The sequence below is a fragment of the Glycine soja genome, chromosome 14, assembly GCF_004193775.1.
Source record: "Glycine soja cultivar W05 chromosome 14, ASM419377v2, whole genome shotgun sequence".
Classification (NCBI taxonomy): Eukaryota; Viridiplantae; Streptophyta; class Magnoliopsida; order Fabales; family Fabaceae; genus Glycine; species Glycine soja.
This window is the reverse complement of record NC_041015.1, coordinates 50132117-50155321: the sequence shown is the minus strand read 5'-3', so window position 1 is coordinate 50155321 and position 23205 is coordinate 50132117. Positions and strand designations below refer to the sequence as shown.

General features: G+C 31.2%; 2 protein-coding genes across 2 annotated transcripts; one reads left to right on the top strand and one right to left on the bottom strand.

Moving 5' to 3' along the window:
• Positions 1-644: 644 nt before the first annotated feature.
• LOC114384186 (protein XRI1-like) lies at positions 645-5735 on the bottom strand. Its single transcript, XM_028343843.1, has 6 exons — positions 5639-5735; positions 2047-2157; positions 1785-1894; positions 1649-1694; positions 1293-1409; positions 645-1099 (listed from the first exon to the last, which is right to left on the bottom strand). The coding sequence occupies exons 1-6, from the start codon at positions 5733-5735 to the stop codon at positions 834-836; spliced, it is 747 nt and encodes a 248-aa protein (XP_028199644.1). The 3' UTR covers positions 645-833.
• A 2465-nt stretch (positions 5736-8200) lies between these two features.
• On the top strand, positions 8201-9989 carry LOC114384285 (universal stress protein PHOS32). Its single transcript, XM_028343947.1, has 4 exons — positions 8201-8588; positions 8980-9089; positions 9227-9345; positions 9573-9989. The coding sequence occupies exons 1-4, from the start codon at positions 8414-8416 to the stop codon at positions 9667-9669; spliced, it is 501 nt and encodes a 166-aa protein (XP_028199748.1). The 5' UTR covers positions 8201-8413; the 3' UTR covers positions 9670-9989.
• The last annotated feature ends 13216 nt before the right edge of the window (positions 9990-23205 follow it).

The following is a 23205-nucleotide window of genomic DNA, read 5'->3' as shown; positions in this document are numbered from 1 at the left end:
CATTTCTCTCTCATTAAAATGCACGTAAACTTTGAAAAAGTGGCCTATATTATTGTAGTGGGATTGCATTTTTAGTGGACACTTTCACTTACTATTGTTATTACTATTAAACCAGAAATTTAAGGAGTTTAAAATTTATCCATTTAGAACACTCAGGAGGTTTAGGTTGTAATATTTATCAATCCTTTTTAGATCCCATTAGATGGGAGTCTCTTACACCGAATCATCCTTTTTTAAAAGAAAAATGTTAACATTAGATTTTAGGACTGATTTTAAACATTTCAAAATGCTAAGTTTTTATTTGCAAAGTAATTACTACATCGAAAATACAAAAAAAAAAAAAACAATTTCTTTCTCATCAATAAAAACTTGCCTTCCCGGATACTTAAAACTAGACCTTTTTGAACTAACGTTATGCAATTGTTTTTATTTTTGTAAATGATCCCATACCCACAACTACAATGTATGTATTAATAACACGGCATGACCTCTGATTGGAGTTTATGAAAGAGTAGCAACTGAAAACTCAATTTCATTTACATGCCATGCATATATATGAATTTGGAAGATTTCCATGTTTGGCGTAAGACAAATGGTGTGAAAATTGAAATGCCCTGTTCATTCCTGTTGAAATCCGTAAAACCTTCTAGTTCAATTGTGAATAGTCAATAATAATAAGTGGAACTTATTATACTGCAACAGAAATTCCTTTTGTCATTACATTGTAACAGATTTGGTATAAACTAATAAGAAAGCATCACAAGGAGTTCTAGTTTATGCAAAAAGCACTGACATTGACATATGTAACACATGAATGAGAGGGTACTTCTCTTTTAATCCTTGGTCCTAATAATGGTAATGGAACCTCTACCCCGTGTGTGAATCCTAGTAACGGATGCCACTTCTTTTCCTGACAAACCAAAACTTCCTCGGACTAATTTGCATGGATTTGTCACAGAATCTTTCACAGGATGAGGAATTGGCTTTGATGCTGATGGGGTGCTGAGAATTTGGTGGTTGATATCTTTGAGTGTTGTTTCCCCTTCAACTCCTCCAGACTTCACCAATTTAAAGGGGAAAGCAACTTTCTTCCTTTGACCTTCTTGGTAACACCATGAGAAAAGGAACAAAAAGGACATGTAAGTGAACCATTATAACTTTGAAAACAAACTAAGATGAGTAAGTCGTGGAATAAAGAGAAAAGGGTCATGCTAAATCAAGGACAGTTCATTTTTTGTTTCAACAAAAGCATGTGATGAATGAAACTAGAGCATCATTTTTGTCTGACTCACCATATGCATAGCTACTCCTAGCAGGATCATGTTTGATTGCAGCTTCATGTGTGTCACCTTGTGGCGATGATGATAGGTTTGTAGTGATGAACCTTTTTTGGTGTCTAAAGCCACAATCTACAAAGGTGGTGAGGAGATGCATCAGTTATACATTAACATAATGCTATGTTTTCTTTTTCAATTACTATGACTTGATAAAACTCCATACTCCATCACCAAACTTCATACACTTGGCCAAAGAATTTGCATCAAACAGTTAAGAAAAAGCAAAAATCAAAAGAACAATTGATGATCAATTACCAATTGACTGTGGAATTGCCGAACATAGATTGAAAAAGATACAAAAGCATACATACCATGAAGGGGTTGGCCTGTTGTGTAAAATATTGGAAATTCATCTACCTGATCATCCAAATGATGAATTTTCAGTCATAGGAATTTGACAATTACAACTTTTGCTAAGAATTACACAATTACGCAAATTAATATAACCTTTCCATCCGTAGAGCAGGAAGATAAATTTTGTTCCTTGCACCAAATGCCCCTGCCTGCAATGGCATCTTGAAGGTACCCAGTAGATGTATCAGACTGAAACCAAGGCTCTGGTGTAGGCATAAGCAAATTAAGATCACAATTCACAAACAAGTAGGACTAATGGTGTCAGTCATTAGCCTTCTAAGAAACAAATGTAGCCTAAATAAGAATACAGTAATATACAAATGAAAAGGTAAATATTATTATATAGGATATGTACCAAGTGTCTGATCTGAATGAGTGGCTCCAATCTCCAATTCCATGGAACTGGAGCAGATAGAAGACAAGCTTTTGAGGTGTGAGTGTGACATAGCGGGAAAGCCTTCTCTTTCTGCAAGTCAATTGAATTTGGTTTTAAAATTCATATTTGATATATATATAGTACTCTCTTGTATTTTTTAAAAATAAAATTTAAAAGAGGATAAGATTAAAGTATGGTTGTTAAAAATTGAAAAGGATGATATACCTAATTAAATTAAAAAAAAAATTTTTTAAGAAAGGCTAGTTTAGTCAACATGATAATTCATTGTTTTAAGATCTCATCACTTTGTCCTATTTTATTTACCAATTAAGATTGAATAAATAGTCAAATTGGTACTCAGAAGTGTGATATGGTGACAAATTGTTAACTCATAGTGCACCAACCAAATTTGTCAGTAGTAAAATACTCGAAAGTTCGAGTGTCAAATCCATCGGGATTTGTTTGTACTTAATCCAAATCCAATTTACAAGCAAAAGATAAGAAAAATAAAATAATAGATAAATAAAGATAGGAGATAAGATAAAGATTTAAAAGTAAAGATAAAATATTTAAAGTTAAAAATAAAAGATAGAAAAGATAAAATATTTAAATTAAAAGATGATAAAAATAAAAAGAGATAAGATAAGAAAAATAAAAGATTAAGATGAAGATAAAGAAAGATAAATTTCAAATGTGATAATGTTAGGACTTAACCTGTCTTATTTGTATGAAGTGAACAATATTGACTTTTTAGGTCTGTCATACCCTAACTAAGAATTTAGTCTCTTGTAGTCATAAGAGGCCTTACACTAGAAAATGGTTTTATGGAAAAATGATAGAAAAAGAAAGATTTCCCCTACTAGAGATACTCAGGCTTAGAATATATTTATTAGAGAATTCTGACTCTTTAGGGTCATGTCTTTTCTCCTTGGCTTGACTCCCTTTTTATAGCTATTGGAGTGGACTTGAGCTTGACTCCCTATCTATAATTACTAGAGTGGACTTGGGTCCGATGCTAAAAAATCTTCCTTATTTATATTTTTTATATTTTCTAGATTTTTTTGCTTTTAATCCCTTATTTTCATATCTGCAAGTCATAAATAAGAAAAATATCAATTTCTAATATTTAAGACAAAAATAATTGCTAAATAAATATTTTTAAAGATATTTTCAATATATTTTTATTATAAAAAATAGCTCATATTTAACAGTTATCACAAATTGATCCCAAAAAGATGAAAAATATAAATTTAGTCCTTGAATGTGAAAAAGTGCGACAAATTAATTGTGTTGTTAATTTGGGAGACTATTTTGTAATTTAGTTGTAATGTTTAAGGACTAATTTGATAATAAGTTTTATTTCTAAATGACTAATTTAACATTAAATTGTAAATTTTAGGGACCAAATTGTCATTAAATTATTTGCAGTATTAATTGTTGTACTTTTTGCACATTTAAGAATTAAATTTTAATTTTTTATCTTTCAAGGACTATTCTATCAGCACCTCACATTTTTAGGGACGAATTTGACTATTTATCCAATTAAGATTTATATTGTATTATCTTATTCACCGATTTGTCCTATCTTATTCACCAATTAAGACTTGTGTTAAAATCTAACACAATTATATTCTTATTATTTTTCCTTACAATTGAACAATTCTTTGTATTTTACATTATCATCGAATCACAAATCATTATTTTAATTATTTTAAGATAATTATTTTAAAAGTCAAACAAACTTACTATACATAATAGATTATGATTGAATGACCGTGTAAAATTTTATACAATTTCAGTATATAACCATTTTTCTCTAATTCTTTTTTACCTTTTTCATTGAACAAGTTAGATGTCTCCCTTTTCATATTTGAATAAAAAAGGAGATAAAAAAATATTGGTAAACTTTTAACAACTTAGATGTCTCCCTTTTCATATTTGAATAAAAAAGGAGATAAACACAAACAAATTATAACAATTTATATTTGCAAGTGTTTTGATCACAAGGTGTGTATATTATTAACTAATGTCAAATAAATCATTTTTGTCTCTAGATTTATTTGCATGGTACAGTTTGTATTTGCAAGTGTTTTTTATTGCAAAAGAAAATCATGTGTCCTAAAAGGAAAAAAAAATTCTATTATGTTGTGTTTTACGGTAATTCTAGACTCCATTAGAAGCTTTACACACCTCTTATAGCCGAAGAATTTCAAGAAAACAATTAAAAAATAAAATAAAGACAGAAGAACAAATGAAGGACCATGAACATATTGACAATGGATTTGCTGAACAAAATCAACATAGATTGACAAAAGATACCAAGACATACCGCAAAGGGATTGGGCCGTTGCGGAACATGTTGGAAATTGATTCACCTGGTCATCCAAATAATGCATTTTCGGTCGTTGCTTCATGTATTCCCCAAGGTGCTTCTTGCATTCTTTTCGAAATATTTTTTTGACCTTCTAGATTGGTCATTTCGGAATCAAAAAAGGAAATACATTAATTTTACATTTTAGATTAATCATTCTCAAGACAAAAATGAAGTGGTTGATGTAACTGGGAAGTGCATTACTTAGATAATAAGGTAGATCAATTTCCAACATTTAACACAATGGCCTAATCCCTTCCTTTGTCAATCTAAGTTGATTTTCTTCGGCTTCAGCAAAGCCATTGTGTTTTTTTTTTTTTTTTTGCAAGGCCAAAAAAGAGCCCATTATATTAATGGTTATAGTAATTGCAACATATGACTACAATCCTCACAAGTAGTGAAAAAGGTTGTATCTAACTTCCTGATAGGCCCTACATAAGCATATACAAGTATCACCCCCTACAAACATCAGTATTGCATAAACTAATGTCAAAAAAGAAAACAAACATTCCCATCAAAGGGGGAGTCCACCCAACTCCATCTGAGAGAAGAATGTTGCTTGAATTAGGAAATAGACGTTATACACAACATTGGATCCATTGTCCAATCATAAAATGAAAATGTTGTTGTCTTTTCCTTTGCCTTAACCCAACTCCACACCTTAAACATAAATTTGTCATGCAATTCCTCCACTAATACCAGCTTATCTGCAAAGACTGCCTCATTTCTTGTATTCCAAATGGTTCATATTCAAGCCATCCAAATAGACAACATCCAACATTTCCATTTCATCGTGGCCCCCTCTCCTCTAAAGCCTAACATGTGTTACTAAGGGGTACTTGGCATCGGTTCTTGCATACCTATCCACAAGCAGCACTGCTGCCAACATGCATATGCAAAACTACAATTAAATAAAAGGTGAGTTGTTGATTCTTGTTGCTCCTTGTATATTGGACATAAATTAATGAAATTTGTACCACCTATTCCTCTTTTTTCCAGCTAGTCCTTTGTCTGAATACGATTCAACAACTCCCTCCAAGCAAAAACCAACACTTTGGAAGGGACCTTGGCCTTCCATAAGATATCAAACAAATTTTGTTGTTCACTTTGAGGCAAGTTCTGCATTAGAAAATACGTATTTCTGATAGAGAATTCACCTCCTTCAGCGCTTCTCCACATCCATGAGTCACTTCCTTCCACCTTCAAATTGGCTCTCTTTAGCATGGCCATCAATTGCACTTCTAACTCTAGCTCTCATTCCCTCAAACTTCTCTTCCACTGTGATTTCCAATTCCATCGACCTTCCTCCCAAAATTCCATTTGAAGCAATGTTACATCCTGATTTAGGAAGACTAGAATAATCTTAGGAATAGTCTGATTAAAGGAACCTTAGCGAATCATTTATCCCTTCAAAATAAGATAGATTCACCTTTTTTCACCTTCCTCCATACCTATTGTTCAAACAAGTCATTCACATTATCTGCCTCTGTCATGCTTAGCACATCACTCAATCATTTGGAAATAGATGTTGAGCTTAAAATTGTTCTCATATCCCTTACTGGACCATATTTAGCTATTAGTATTTTAGCCCACATTGTCTTTTCCTTTTCAAGTTGACGCCACTTCCATTTCACAATTAACGCCTTATTAAACAACTCCACATTTTTTAAACCTAGACCTTCATTCACCTTTGGTTGGCAAATATTATCCCAACTAACCCATACTACTGTCCTTTGTTCTGGATTTCCTCCTCATAGAAAATTGTCTTGCATTGCCTTGATATTGTCCACCACTAATTTGGGAGCTTTATAGAAGGAAAGAAAAAATAATGGAATCATTGTTAGGCATGAATTAATAAGACTGACTCGCTCCCAATTGAGATTACTTTTTGCTTCCATGGAGCCATTTTCCTCTTTAGTTTTAGCAGCGCCGGTTCCCAAGTTCGAATCCTCTTCAGAAAAGCCCCTAGTGGAATCCCCAAGTAAACAAAGGGCATTTCCAAGGTAAAGCAGTTTAGCATAACCGCAAATCTTTGTATATCTCTTTCACAAACTCCTATCCCTCCAATGGTACTCTTATGGAAATTAACACGCAATTCTGCTGCCACTTCATAACTTCTCAAGATTGCTTTCAATGTCAAAACATTCTTTAGATCTGATTTTAGAAATCCATTGTTAATATGATCATGGTCATCAATTTGTTCCTCATTCTTTTGTGTTGATTATGTTTCTTTTTAGGATATATGATTTTTTAAATCAAAACACTAGCAAATACGAGGTGTACCATGCAAATAAATCTAGGGAAAAAAATGATTTAGTTAATAATCTATATGAACCTTCTAATCAAAACAGTGTTATAAATTGTTTGTCTTCCTTTTTATTCAAATATGAAGAAAAAAAATCTAACCAAGGGAAAGAGGATGATACATAATATGCATTTATAAGAGACCTTTGTTTTTTATTATCAAAAATACCGAAGGTTTACAATAACCTATCTACCTTATTTAACTAATTGAATTAAATCTCTTGATATTTATATCCGAACTTAAATTTTCCTCAAAATAAAAACAAAAAAAATTTAAACCTACAGCTTATCAAATATGATATCTTACCACCGGAACGGAAAAAAAAATGAAAACTGCACAAAAAATATGACAACTTGGTCCATTCAACCAATGCTATGAAATTTAGACTACTAAGTAATATCTTGTTGCTTGTACCTACCCGTCTTTCATTATTCTCCTTGGGTAACACCCAATTCCATTCCTTCTTTTGTTTTGACTAATCCTTTGGCGTTGCGTTGGTCATACCTTTCTCGCAAGTTTGTGATTTTCCACCTGAACTTTGTGTGTAAATCAAAACTTCACTTTTAAAATTCAACTCAGACGCTAAATATAAGTGTTGTTTTTTTAGCAATAAAGTTTTTTTAGCTGACGCATTAAATTTATTTGCACAAGAACTATTAGCATATAGGCATATTAATCTAATCACCTAAATTTCTTGCTTTTCACATAATTTATCAGAAGTCTATTTGTGTCTCTGTCTCTTTTGTATATGGTGTAATACTTCTCTATTATAATTACAGCAAGATGTGCATGTTAAAACTTATTATTAGTTTATTACTATAGGATGTTACCCAATACACGTTTATATATACATAAATAGATGGTCAGATAGATAATTCTATTAAGTTATCAATATTTATTCCAATTAACTTCGCAACAATTCATTCACCCACTTAATATTTTCTACATATATATATAAAAAAAATTCAACTTGTAAAAAATAAAATAAAAAATATTTGGATCATAGCGAGTTATCATCAAATCTAAAGACATGGGACAACTAAAAGTCTAAAATTATAATAGAGAGGCAAGTTGTAAAGAGATTTGTCAAGCTTCTTTATTTCTAGTAACAAAAACTTTTACAAAGTAGATTTTAGAAGCAAAAGGATTTTATCTTCTCTCTCTTCCCTTTATTCGTTATGCTTGTTTCTTTTTTAAACTAAAAAAAAATAGTGATGTTAAGAACAATCATTTTCTTTGTTCTTTTCTAGTAATGTCTTTTCAAGAAACTAATCAATAAGTGATTCTAGAAAGCAATTAGAAGCTAATCATAGGTGAATTGGGGGAATTAGACAGGACAAATGGCACTACAATGGCATAATCTAGTGTTTTCCTGTGGACTAGTACTGTGTGGGAAAACAAGATTCATTGTCTGTCTATGTGTATGTCTCCTTTATGCCATATTCCACACCATCTTAATTTGTCACAAATTCCGCCTTCAACACTTATCTTTAAGGAACAAAGCACACACACTCCATCTTATTCTAGTGCTTTCACCAACATTCTTCTCTTATCTAGTAGTACTTTTCAAAACCAGGGGCGCAGTTAAATTGCCCTGAATACCAAACAACACAAACACCAACTATAAAACCAGAACTGAACCTTTCAGTTTTTGGCATCATCATTCAGATATGGCAAAGGCACGAACTGTTGGAGTAGCCGTGGACTTTTCTCCTACCAGCAAATTAGCTCTTCGTTGGGCCGTTGATAATCTCATCAACAAAGGTGATCAAATCATCTTGATCACTGTTCAGCCTCCCCAAGCTCATCACACCCGAAAGGAGCTTTTTGAGGACACTGGTTCACGTTAGTGCCTCCTTTCCCTTTTATGTTAGTTATGCATATATATATACATATACATCGTAATCGACAAAACTTAAATATTAATTCCTTAAATATTGTTTTTGTTATTTGCTAACCAGAATTAAATTTTAACTTCGATAATTTATATAATAAAGGTTTGTATTAAAAAATAATACATATTATCGAAGTGAAACTTTAATTCTGTATCTAAAGACCTGTATATAAATTTTGTATTATATGGTCAAATGGTGTATCCTAGTATAATATTATTTTTGTTTCTTTTTATAAGAAACATGTAACAATATGTTTTACATTATAATTTGTTTGATTGTATATAATAAGTTGTGCCTGTGCTTGACATTATTTTGTGTTTGGTTGGTTAATGGGTTTGCAGCTTTGGTTCCTCTGGAGGAATTGAGGGAGTTGAATTTTACTAAGCAATATGGGATTGCTAGGGATCCTGAGGTCATAGGTATCCTTGACACTGCCTCCAAGACTAAAGGGGTATTTATGCTGTTTTTCTTAATTACTGTGTTTTATTTTCTTCTGCAGTTACCATGGGAAGAAATTAAGTATGGTGTAAGTGTAATTAACATGAATATGTTCAACCTTTGTGTGTTTATGTTGGTGTTTTGAAACAGGCAAAGGCAGTGGCAAAGGTGTACTGGGGAGATCCAAGGGAGAAGTTGTGTAATGCTGTGGAAGATCTTCACCTGGACTCTTTGGTTGTTGGAAGCAGGGGTTTAGGTCCCATTAAAAGGTACCATTATTTACCATTTACCAAGCATCCTCTATTACATTCTTGCATCATATTATTCATATTTCATTTTTCTATATATGAAACTTCTCACTATTTATTCTTTTAATTCTTTCTTAAAAGATGCTGCACAAAAATTATAATTACAAGGTCGATATGTGAAATTATTTTAGATACTTAATCTGGTTAATGTGATTTTAAAAGAGAATTTAAACACTTGTTTCTTCCAGGGTGTTGTTGGGCAGTGTAAGCAAGCATGTGATGACAAATGCTTCTTGCCCCGTCACAGTGGTTAAGGGAAAACAATCTTCCAATTCCCGTCATTAAATCCGATTTGTGAATAATTAGTATGCATCTATCCATATGAAGATTGAAGAAAAATTCAGAAGTTTGTTTGATGGCGCACGTGTGTGGGGAAATGAACATGGCTGTGACGAAACGAAAACACTACGTTACTATTCAATAATTGTGTTTCTGGTCATGTTGTATTTACGTATAGTAGGATTGCTAACCATCATTATTGCTTTGTTTACATCTCTCATAATGATAGGTGAGGTATATGTCATATAATTATCCATTAAATAAACTTTGTAAGTGTATTTGAATTGGATTGATTTTATTACAATAGAATATCTTAGAATTCATCATGAGAATGTCACGTGGTGGGTGAGATCATTACCAATATTTTTAAAAGCATGAGCTGAGAAAAATGCAAAACACTACCAGTAAGGATTGTTTTGCAATTTGCCCAGATTAATAATGTTCTGAATACAAAACAATAACTGGGGAGGGCAAATCCACTAGAGGCTCGAATTTTTTGGCGAAAGTCTTATATTGTTTTTGCTTAAATATCTTTTTAATCTTTGTAATTTAAGTTATTTTTTTGCTTTTTTAAAAATTATTTTTTTCTTAATCATTACAAATTATGTCTATTTTATTATTCATCCATATAACATTTTAGATAATATTTTTTTCACTGCTCAAAATATTATCTAAAATATTTTAAGGATTAAAAACAGAACAAACAGTAATGACTAAAAATAAATAAACAATTTTACAAGGATGAAACATAGATGCTAAATGATAAGAATAAAAAAAATATTTAAACCTATTTTCTTATGTTTTTACAAGTTCAAAGTGAAATAGTAACTTGTACTCTTTAGGAGTTCTTTTTCTTTTCTTTTTTTTTTAGTATGGAAATTTAGGAGTTGTTTTTCAAACCATTGAACTTTGAAATATTAAGTTTTAGAATACTTCCGACAAAAAGAAGACAGTCAACGGAAGTAAAGCCGAAGAAACAACTATACAAAAATAAAGGCAATATGCAGAAGTAAACTTGTAGGTGGGCAGTTACTTTGTGCACCTCATTATTTTCACCTGCACCCCGTGTGAATTTTAAAACAAATCGAATGGGCAAAAATGCCCTTAGCTGTCTCAAATTGAATGTGACAGTGGTGCCTCTGAAGAAGCACGGCATGCGTTTTGCAATTGCCTACTACTTTAACAATGTCCTCTCTTGGCATTTTGATGTGTAACCTCGTATATTTCCCCTTTCTTCATTATTGTTATATATGAAATATAAGAAAAAGAAATTGATTAACATCCATTAAAAAAATTAGTTAACATTACATAATTTTGATAATCTTAAAAAGAAAGTCAAATCGTTTTCTAAAGTACTCTTTCATTTAATTGCATATGACAAAAAATATGAAGTTGCTAAAAATAAAACTTTAATTAAATGAAGGATATTATGAAGATTATATCATTTAACCATTTAATAGGAGAGAATTAGATAGAATTTTGTTATTTTAGTCCACTACACAATCTTGTAATTTTCCATTATATTATAAAATTATAACAAGAAAAGGGACTCGATTGAAATGTTGTGGTCCCACACTGTTTATTCTAAAGTTTCCAAAGGGTTTTCTCATAATGGTATTGCAAACATAATTGAGGGTGTGTTTGGAAGGAAAGAGAGAAATGAAAATTAAAGAAAAATTTTTATTTTTTTGGCACCTATATCTTTTACACTCATATTTAAGTTAAAAATTTATCTTTTATGTTTGTCTTTTCTATTTTCATCGTCTAAACCAAACATATTCTGAATCCTTAGACTTACAACAGGAATATTGCAACCATAGTGATGCACAAGACGTACAATCTTGAGACTCAATACCTTTTTGAAAAAACTGAATTTGGATCCTTAATAAATGAATTCTAGATTAACGAATTCGTAACAAATTTTCATTTGTGTACATATTCATATTGCATATTCCAGATTAAGTATCCACAAAATATAATATTTTCTAAATACGTAATCTGAAATGTTAATGCATAAGTTACATATTAACAAATATGTAACACAAAAAGCAGAATGTGGACAGTAGGAGAATGAAGAGTCAGACAAAAAATTATAAAATAGGAAGGGTGATGTTGGGATATTAGAAATTATGGAGGTGTAGGGGAAAATATATGGGATTCATGTAGCAACAGCCCATAAGTGTTTGGGTTTGGTCCATGTAGGATGAGCTTAATTTGTTGTTGGCTAGATATGCTAAGTCTTATTTTGCCTCCCAGTTAAGATATGCTAAATATGAGTTCTAGCTACGATTTTTTATTCAATACACGCATATACATTTCGGCCCACAATAACGATGATGGAAATAAAAGCTAGTGTAAATACAAACTAGGACAACTTAATGCATGATTATTGATTAGATTAAACTTGCAGTAAAAAAAATTGATTAGATTAAACTTTGCAAACTTATGTTTTGATTAATTTCATTTAGTAAATTGAGTTCGTAAAAACAAATTCACCTTTATTTACATTTTAAACTGAATTTCAAGACAAAATTAAGGCAAAATTCAGTTTATAATTAGACACGATTAAAAATCAAACAAAAATCTCTTTTAATTATACTTCTTAAATGCACACTGCAAGCCTCCCAACTAAAAAACAAATTTTGCCTTTTTTTTTCGTTTCCTTACTTTTCTTTGATACTTATTCGTCGTTTCTGACAAAAAAAAAATTAGTCAACTAGAACACTTAAGTTTATGTTTGAGTTGTGAAAAAAAAAAAAAAAGTCTCAAGTAGCTTATTTATTTAAATGAACTTAATTTAACTAAACAAATAAATAGATAGACATTTAGGGTTTTAGCAAAACCCCCCACTTCAAATCCTCCATGCAAAGCTCCTAGTTTTCTTCTGTGTATCAGATTTTGTCCTTCATGTTTTTTTAAGTTGGCAGCAAAATGTCTTTTCTCTTTAGATATATAGATAGATAGAACATATCATATGAGAAAATAATCTATTTTATATGAGAGTATAAAATTAAATTTGTACGGTATAATTTAATATAGATGGTCAAAATTTAATATCATGTGATGATTTAAAAAGTTATAATTTTTTTTATCAAATATTTTTTAAGCTAAAAACACTAACAAACAATTTTTACTTTATTTTTTTAAAAAAATATTTTTAACTTTAATTAAAAACTAGCTTTTAAGTAAAAAAATTTGACCAATCAAATTACATAATAAATATTTTTCAAGAAAGTAATTTTATTCGACCTAGAAAAAATTATTTTATAATATAGTAGGATTGTTTTTTCCAATATTTTTTTATACATACAAATATAAAACTTTATTTTAAAAAATTAAACATATTTCACTCTTTTTAGAGAGATTAATATTAGTTATTAATTTTTATTAGATATTAGTTAGTTTAGTAGAGTAATATGGGTGAATACTTATGAATTTATTATACTTGAATTTAATTCTTATTTATTAAAATAAATTGATATCATGGCAAAAAGGTTATCATTTATAAATATTTTCTTGAAAAATGGCTCATCAATTTACTCAGCCGACAAAGCCATAGCGACCCACCTCGATCCTATATTATTGAAGAAATTTCCTTATTTGACCGAAATGAGCAAGAACGTGCTTAAAGTTAATCTTTTAAAGCCATTATTGTTATGTCTTTTAAAAGTAACTTCACATCAAGCATAATATCACAAGTTAACTTCGGAAGCAAAAGTGAAAGCATTGATTATTTGGCAGCATTACACGAATTAATCTTGGTTGGGTAAGATCTCGACAACACAATATTTTCAATGAATCAAAATGGTCCAAGCCCATTATTAGTGTATATGTTAATGTTAGTAGTTGAGTGCGATTGTGGTATGAGGCTTCAATACGTGGCGTTCTCGTATTTGCCAGTGGTCAAGAATTAGAACTAAGTTTACAGAAGTAATTGTCCTTATGTAAAAGAAAAAGTAATTCTCCTTTTATCCTTACCAACTACTAAGTAAAAAATATGTTTTCTAAATATAGAAAATATTTAGATTTTATTCCTTCAAAAATTTTAATATATTTTTCATCATCATAAAATTAAAAGGTGTCAAATTTTAGCATAAAGTTTGTTTTTTTTTGAAAAAATGTAAAATATATTAAACCCAAAATGATACAACAATAAACAAGACATACCCTGTAGCTAGAGAAAATCAAAAGTCTCTCTAATACAAGAAGACCTATATCAAGATGCTAAAACAAATGCAACATGTGCGCTTGTCTATACATAAGAAACTTAATCTTGCTAATAACTTCTATTACAGAAAATTGATAATCTTCAAAAATCAATTTGTGTCCTAGACAACCAGATGTAGTAGACTGTAATTGTTATAGCTAGACAATGTAATTTTTCTTGAACACCTGATGTGGATTTGTCCCTAGTTAAAGAGTCAGTAATGCGCTATAAAGAAGTGAAACGCCTGCGGAAATGAGCCAAATCACGAATGTAAACCCAAACTTGGAGAGATTTTCTGCAAGAAAAGAACAAATGAACATTTGACTCAATCTTATTTGAACATAAAGGACATAGGGAACCTTTGTTCAAAAAAGTAACTTTGTGAAGAGTAAGCAGCCGGTTCCCTTTTAGTAAGTCACAGAATGAAAGACATCTTAGGGGAATCTGAGTTCAATAAAGTTTGTTTTGGATATATTTAAACATACATTATGTAATTTGAGTAAGCATTTCTATGATTTGTGGTGATTGATTTTTTTTTTAACTTCCAAAAATAGATTCTTCAGTTTAAATGAAGACCACACTTACCAAGAAATACTATGTTAAATGAAATTCAGGGAAGATGGGAAACATATAGAATTTATAGGCAATATAGAATTTAACACTTGCTAGTTCCAGCGATGCTCACCTAACTATGTGACCCCTGTGAACTGAGGCTGGCATGACATGTAATAATTCATGGTCATAACATTTTGAAATTTTGTAACGCTCATCAGTTTTGAAAGCCATTTTGAATGGTTGTTAATGGATGATAATGGCCAATAAAGAATTGTAACAGCCAATAATGAGTGGTAATGGCTGATAAATGCATTCTTGATGGTAGAATGCCTATATAAGCACATGAATTTGGTCCCTGAGCTCATCCCTTCGAATTCAGTCTTATACACCATCTAGAGAGTGGAAGAGAGAGAGCTTGGAAGAACCAAAACAAGAAACTCTTCATAGCAATGGCTGGAGGTATGTTTTGATCTGTAATTTCCGCATTTTATTAATAACCTGTGTTTCTTTGTAGTTTGTAATATCACAGGTTAAAAGAGATTTGTTCTAACATTTGGTATCAGAGCAAGAATTGCCTCTGCCTTGTCCATTTTCGTTTTTCGGTATTTTCCGATTTGATTTTGTTTATGGTATGAAGGGCCTTGTTTCTTAAAAAATAAAATTAGAAATATGTATTTCGTTTGATTTCCTTAATTTTGGCTTTTGAATCGTGAAAAATGGTGTCCGAATGAATGAAAAACGAACGGGTCTGCGTATGGGTCGGGTTTGACCCGCTAAAGGTTGAAGATGATGAACAGTGTTTAAAAAAAAAAAAAAGACAAAAACTCCTACGTTTTAAGCTAGCTGGGTATCAAACCCTTGACTCCGAGAACACTAATGTATGTGCAGACCACTAAACCAATAAGGCTTTTCTGATATGTTGTCATTTTTAATACGTTATATACACATTGTGCTTTACAGTTTTTTGAATTTTGATTTAATTTATGCATGAATATATTCTAGAACATTTTATTCTATGCATATATATATGAAATCAAATGCATAATATTATATTTCAATTATAAAATTATATGAGAATCTTATTCATAATTATATTGTATCTTGATTTTGAAATGCAAAATACTATTTATTCTCATATAATAAATTTTTATGTCTAAGTGATCTTTATGATTTTGATTAATTATGGATTAGCCACAGCATCTATATTTGATTAAAATTATATATTAAGTTGGTTAAAGATCATATAAGGAATTAGACATAATATTGTAATTAATTATACTTATATAATGAATTTTATCTCACAAGAATTTTTATTATATCTGTATAATTAATTGGGATAAAATGACGTATTATTTTTCATGATTTACCCACAGGCATCATGATGTATGGATAATTTGTCGATTTTATCATAAAGTAAAAATTTACGATAGAAATTAAATTATTTTCATATTGTACCCGTAAAGCATGAATATTAAGCAAATAATTTGATTATTCTATCATAAGGTTTAATTGTTTCTTATTGAATTAAAAATTTAGCCCACAGGCAATTTTTATGTCACAAGATTCAATTTTATGGTATGTTTACATTGGTAAAAGATACAATTAAGATTAGTATGCCTCAAATTTTGACATAAGCCTTTGAATTTTGCAGCTTCTCAAACTATTAATTTTTCTGATATTCAATGTGATGTTCCCGAACTCAAAGGAGATAACTATAAGATATGGAAGGAGAGAATTCTTTTACAATTGGGGTGGATGGACATAGATTATGCTATAAGGAAAGACGAACCACCTGCAATCACAAATGAAAGTAGCCCAGCTGACGTTGCGCTATATGAGCGGTGGGAACGATCCAACCGGCTCAGCGTGATGTTCATTAAGACTAAAATCTCGGCTGGGATACGTGGTTCTGTTGACCAGCATGAAAAGGTCCGAGACTTGCTTAAGGCCATTGATGACCAGTTCATCACTTCAGATAAGACTTTAGCAAGCACCTTGATCATGAAGTTTTCTTCTCTTCGGCTCACCAGTGTGAAAGGTGTGCGTGAGTACATCATGAAAATGCGAGATATTTCAGCTCAACTTAAGAAACTAGAGGTTGATATGTCTGAGTCCTTCCTAGTGCATTTCATTTTGAACACCCTTCCGCATGAATATGGGCCATTTAAGATTTCCTACAACACACATAAAGATAAATGGTCTATCAATGAATTAATGACCATGTGTGTTCAGGAAGAAGAAAGGCTTGTAATGGAGATGGGTGAGAGTGCACTACTGACTACTGCTTATGGGAAGAACAAAGCAATTAAGTCTCAAGCTTATCAGAAGGGGAATGGTAAAATATCACCTCAAGCTGATATTAAGAAGGTGGCAAAGTGTTTCTTTTGCAAGAAGAAGGGACACATGAAAAAGAATTGCCCCGGATTCCAGAAATGGCTTGAGAAGAAAGGTAAATCAATCTCATTAGTATGTTATGAATCTAATATGGTTAGTGTTAATATTAACACCTGGTGGATTGATTCTGGATCTACTATTCATATTGCAAATTCTTTACAGGGTATGCAAAACCTAAGGAAACCAGTGGGAAGTGAGCAAAGCATTTTATCAGGCAATAAGCTAGGCTCACATGTGGAGGCCATTGGAACTTGCATTTTGACTTTAAGTAGTGGCTTTATTTTAAAATTAGAAAGGACTTTTTATGTACCAAGTTTTTCCCGAAACTTGATTTCTATTTCAAGGCTTGTACCGTTTGGATATTCCTTTAATTTCAAAGACACATCATTTGAGTTATTTTATAATTCTGAATGTGTTGGGAATGGTATATTGTCTGATGGTCTTTATCTTCTTGGTTTACAAAATAATGTCACTTATAGTTCTATGCATGTTCAAACTGGTATTAAAAGGTGTAATATTAATGAGAATTCCTCTATGTTATGGCACCGGAGATTAGGACATATCTCCATTGAGAGGATTAAAAGGTTAGTGAAAGATGGGGTACTCAATACTCTAGATTTTGCTGACTTTAAGACTTGTATGGACTGCATTAAGGGTAAGCAGACCAACATGTCTAAGAAAGGTGCTAATAGGAGTTCAAGCATATTAGAAATAATTCATACTGATATTTGTTGTCCAGATATGGATGCACATGGTCAGAAATATTTTATCACCTTTATAGATGATTATTCACGATATATGAATGTTTATTTGCTTCATAACAAATACGAAGCATTGGATGCCTTCAAAGTCTTTAAGGCTGAAGTTGAGAACCAATGTGGCAAGCAAATAAAAATAGTGAGATCAGATAGAGGTGGAGAATACTATGGCAGGTATACTGAGAATGGACAAGCACCTGGTCCCTTTGCAAAGTTCCTTCAAGAACATGGGATTGTTGCCCAATACACTATGCCTGGTTCTCCGAATCAGAATGGTGTGGCAGAAAGAAGGAACCGAACATTATTGGACATGGTGCGGAGTATGCTTAGCAACTCCAATCTTCCTAAATCCTTGTGGGCTGAAGCACTAAAGACGGCAGCGTATATATTAAATCGTGTTCCAACCAAGGCTGTCCCAAAGACACCTTTTGAGTTATTTAAAGGTTGGAAACCGAGTTTGAAACATATGCGCGTTTGGGGTTGTCCGTCTGAGGTGAGAATATATAACCCACAAGAGAAGAAACTTGACCCGAGGACCATTAGTGGGTATTTCATTGGATATGCCGAAAGGTCTAAAGGTTATAGGTTTTATTGTCCACATCATATTACTAGGATTGTGGAATCAAGAAATGCCAAATTTATTGAAAATGATTTGATCAGTGGGAGTGATCAATTGAGGGACTTAGGTTCTGAAATTGATTATATAGAATCTCAACCTTCCACGTCAAATGAAAGATTGGTTGTAATTCATACCCCTCAAGTTCAAAGGGATGATGAACAACACATGATTGGCATTCCACAAACTGTTGTTGATAATCCAGTAGATCAAGTTGATCATCAAATTCATGAAAATGATGAACAACCAGTTGAACAACATGATCCCCAAGAAAATGTTGATGCAACATTAAGGAGGTCTACTAGAGTAAGAAAATCAGCTATTCCTAGTGATTATATTGTATATTTGCAAGAATCTGACTATAATATTGGAGCTGAAAATGATCCTGAAACTTTTGATCAAGCCATGAGTTGTAAAGAGTCAAATTTATGGTATGATGCCATGAAGGATGAGATGAGTTCCATGCAGAGTAACAAAGTTTGGAACCTTGTAGAGTTGCCTAATGGGGCGAAGGCCATTGGATGTAAATGGGTCTTTAAGACCAAAAAGGATTCATTAGGCAACATTGAGAGATACAAGGCAAGACTTGTTGCTAAGGGATTTACTCAAAAGGAAGGAATAGATTATAAAGAGACTTTTTCTCCAGTATCTAAGAAAGATTCTCTTCGTATAATCTTGGCATTAGTTGCTCATTTTGACCTTGAGTTGCAACAAATGGATGTGAAAACAGCTTTTCTTAATGGTGATTTAGAGGAGGAGGTTTATATGAAACAACCTGAAGGTTTCTCCTCTAATAGTGGTGAGCATTTGGTTTGCAAGCTTAATAAATCTATATATGGTTTAAAACAAGCTTCCCGTCAGTGGTACCTTAAGTTTCATGGGATAATTTCTTCATTTGGTTTTGATGAAAACCCCATGGATCAATGCATATACCACAAGGTTAGTGGGAGTAAAATATGCTTTCTTGTTTTATATGTAGATGATATTTTACTTGCAGCCAATGATCGGGGTTTGCTACATGAGGTGAAACAATTTCTCTCTAAGAATTTTGACATGAAGGATATGGGTGATGCATCTTATGTCATCGGCATTAAGATTCATAGAGATAGATCTCGAGGTATTTTGGGTCTATCACAGGAAACCTATATTAACAAAATTCTAGAGAGATTTCGGATGAAAGATTGTTCACCAAGTGTTGCTCCCATTGTGAAGGGTGATAGGTTTAATTTGAACCAATGTCCAAAGAATGACTTTGAGAGGGAACAAATGAAAAACATTCCTTATGCTTCAGTTGTTGGAAGCCTCATGTATACTCAAGTATGCACAAGGCCTGACATTGCTTTTGCAGTTGGAATGTTAGGAAGATATCAGAGTAATCCAGGTATTGACCACTGGAGAGCTGCTAAGAAAGTGTTGAGGTACCTTCAAGGGACCAAAGATTACATGCTTATGTATAGACAGACAGACAATCTAGATGCGATTGGTTATTCAGACTCAGACTTTGCTGGTTGTGTTGACTCTCGTAGATCAACATCTGGGTACATTTTCATGATGGCTGGTGGAGCTATTTCATGGAGGAGTGTTAAGCAGTCTTTGACTGCTACTTCTACCATGGAAGCTGAGTTTGTCTCTTGTTTTGAGGCTACATCACATGGTGTATGGCTTAAAAGTTTCATTTCTGGGCTGAAGATAATTGATACTATTTCAAGGCCTTTAAGAATTTTTTGCGATAACTCAGCTGCTGTCTTTATGGCTAAGAATAACAAAAGTGGAAGTCGAAGTAAGCACATCGACATTAAGTACTTAGCCATTAGAGAAAGAGTAAAAGACAAGAAAGTGGTCATTGAGCATATAAGCACTGAGTTGATGATCGCTGATCCTTTAACTAAAGGCATGCCACCGTTTAAATTTAAGGATCATGTAGAAAGAATGGGACTTGGTTCCAATTTATGATTGTATACATATATGTAAAAATTGAAACTTTTATATTATGATATTTTCTCATATTTTGGTGCACATTGATTTATTTGAGAAAAATTATGTTTTGGACCAAGAATAAACATTGGGTTTATTCATGAAGTTTTATTACCACTTTAAGTATACTGCTTGGGAAATTGAGTATATTGTAATACATAGATGATATTACTCGTTATAAGAGGAACTATCACTATGATTCATATATTCATTTCTTAAGAAGATTGAGCATTAAGTCAAAATGTTTGGACCAAGTGGGAGAATGTAATAATTCATGGTCATAACATTTTGAAATTTTGTAACGCTCATCAGTTTTGAAAGCCATTTTGAATGGTTGTTAATGGATGATAATGGCCAATAAAGAATTGTAACAGCCAATAATGAGTGGTAATGGCTGATAAATGCATTCTTGATGGTAGAATGCCTATATAAGCACATGAATTTGGTCCCTGAGCTCATCCCTTCGAATTCAGTCTTATACACCATCTAGAGAGTGGAAGAGAGAGAGCTTGGAAGAACCAAAACAAGAAACTCTTCATAGCAATGGCTGGAGGTATGTTTTGATCTGTAATTTCCGCATTTTATTAATAACCTGTGTTTCTTTGTAGTTTGTAATATCACAGGTTAAAAGAGATTTGTTCTAACATGACAATCATAAAAAATTCCCAATAATCATCCACGTTAGTGCAACTCATACCACACGTTTCATTAGGATTACAAGCTCCCCCAAAACCATCAAAATTAAAAAGACATTTTTCACATGCTTATATTGTATTGAGTGTTGACCAGAATCACGTGCTTCCATAAATGTCAAAATCCCTTGAACCATAAAACAACTAATTGATTGTGAATAATAAATGGTAAATTAATCCTAGTTTGGGAGCATATGTGTGAACCTATATGATTATTCCCCTAATGATTATATACTAGAATAGTTGGGAATGGAATTTTCTAATTAAATAAAAATGCTCGTAATTAATATTCATGATTTAATAGCTGTAATAAAACATATACAGATGTTTGGTGAATTTTGTCCATGGTAGTTAAAGTTTAGGCCGAAACACTGAGATGGATAAATTTCAATTTCACAACATATAAGTAGCATTGCTTTTAGTTTAAAATTTAGATATATAAAAAAAAAACTGGTACAATAAGTGATTTCACACTTAAGTTTCTTAATCAAGATATTAGGCTCAATTTTTAGCTTGATCACGGAATAAAATAACATTTTATCTCAAAATAGATTAATCCAATGAAAAAGAATTAATTAAATATCAAATAAAAAATCTCAAATAACTTTTCATTTAAAAAAATTAATTAGTTATATAAAATTACCGACTTATCAAATAATTATTTTCATAATTAAACTCTTTCAATAACGTAATAATGTGTTGATAGATTGTAACTTGTTTTTATCAGTATATTATATTATAGGAAATCTAAACTATCCTAGTTATCAAATAATTATGAATTAACTATGTTTTTTATTCTTAAATTTTTGAGTTTTCACTTTTAGTTTTTAACTAAAATTTTAACTAGTCTTAATTCTTGATTTTTGTTTTGTCGATTAATGTTTTAGTCCTTGTCATTAAATCTTGCTGTAACATGATAATTTGGCATTAATTTTATAATTATTTAATTACATTTTATAATAAATAATAATAAAATTAATGTCACATCACCTCTTAACAATAAGATCTATGAGTAAGAATCAAATGGTTAACCGGCAGAAAAAAATCAAAAACTAAGATCAATCAATTAATTTTTTATTTAAAAAATAAAAATAAAAACTCAAAAAAATTTAACAATCAAAAGCATAATTAACCCAGTAACTATTATCATTATTAAACTCTTTTAATAATATGTTAATAGATTATAAGAAATATAAACAATACAACATCAAACCCTCCACGGTTCCACCAACGCACACAAACTATTTAACCTCTTTTGTGAAAGTAAATTAAAAAACTATCGTTAAAGGACAAAAGATCATACTGCAACGCATAATTAACGCACATTTGTCTCACTATAATTTCTTATACCAACTATTAAAATCAGTCACTATAGGTTTTATTGATGATATTTGTTTTTGTTGGTAGAATATGATTTTACTTTCATCAGTATGGTGATATGTCTTAGTATATTAAACCAACGATAGTGTCACCGTTATTATAGATTTTACTGAAAATATATAAGTACATCAAAAGATTCCTTAAACATAACTCGCAGTTTCTCTTCCATCAATATGTGTAAGTTTTAGTGACGGATCATAATTTGTTATATCACCATTGTGACCGCACTATAAGTTTTAGAAAAACTTATTATTATGAGTGGATTAAACCTAAAATTATATATTTTTGGCTTAATTTAGTAATTTTTTTAAAACATTGATCAAATAAAATAATTATAATAAAATAGTCTTGTAATTAAATAAGATCAACTACATAGATCATATGAACATGGTTAAAAATCAAAATTTTAGATAATGTGCTAAATATATACTAAAATAGTACGCAGATACATATATTTTAAAGAAAAAATAAAATTAAACCTCGATCATGTTATAAATTAACATTAAATCTTACCCAGTATATCAAATCATACGAGTTAAATGTTATTACCTAATGTAACGTATGTATTAACATATGATATGTGCATAATGTACCCCAAAAAAAAAGTCCATAAATTTGTATAACTATATAAAAAATTACAAAGAAATAAAATCATGATTTTACAAAGATTTAAATTCCTAAAAGTAGCTTGAGTTTCTGAAGCTTTAGAGAAGTACTCATAACAAGATGAAAAACTTAAAGATATTACTTATCAATAAAACCACAAATCTCCTCACTCGTATTCCTGCTAAAATGCACGCATGACGAGCATAGCGTGTAGTTTTCATTTTTCTTCTATTTCATTTTTAAAAGACTGCAAAATTCAAATCGTAATTAAGTGAATAAAATAATATTTCAAAAAACATACCAAAATACAACTAATAACCATGGAGTCATGATCAGCAATGCAATGTTATATTCAATTTA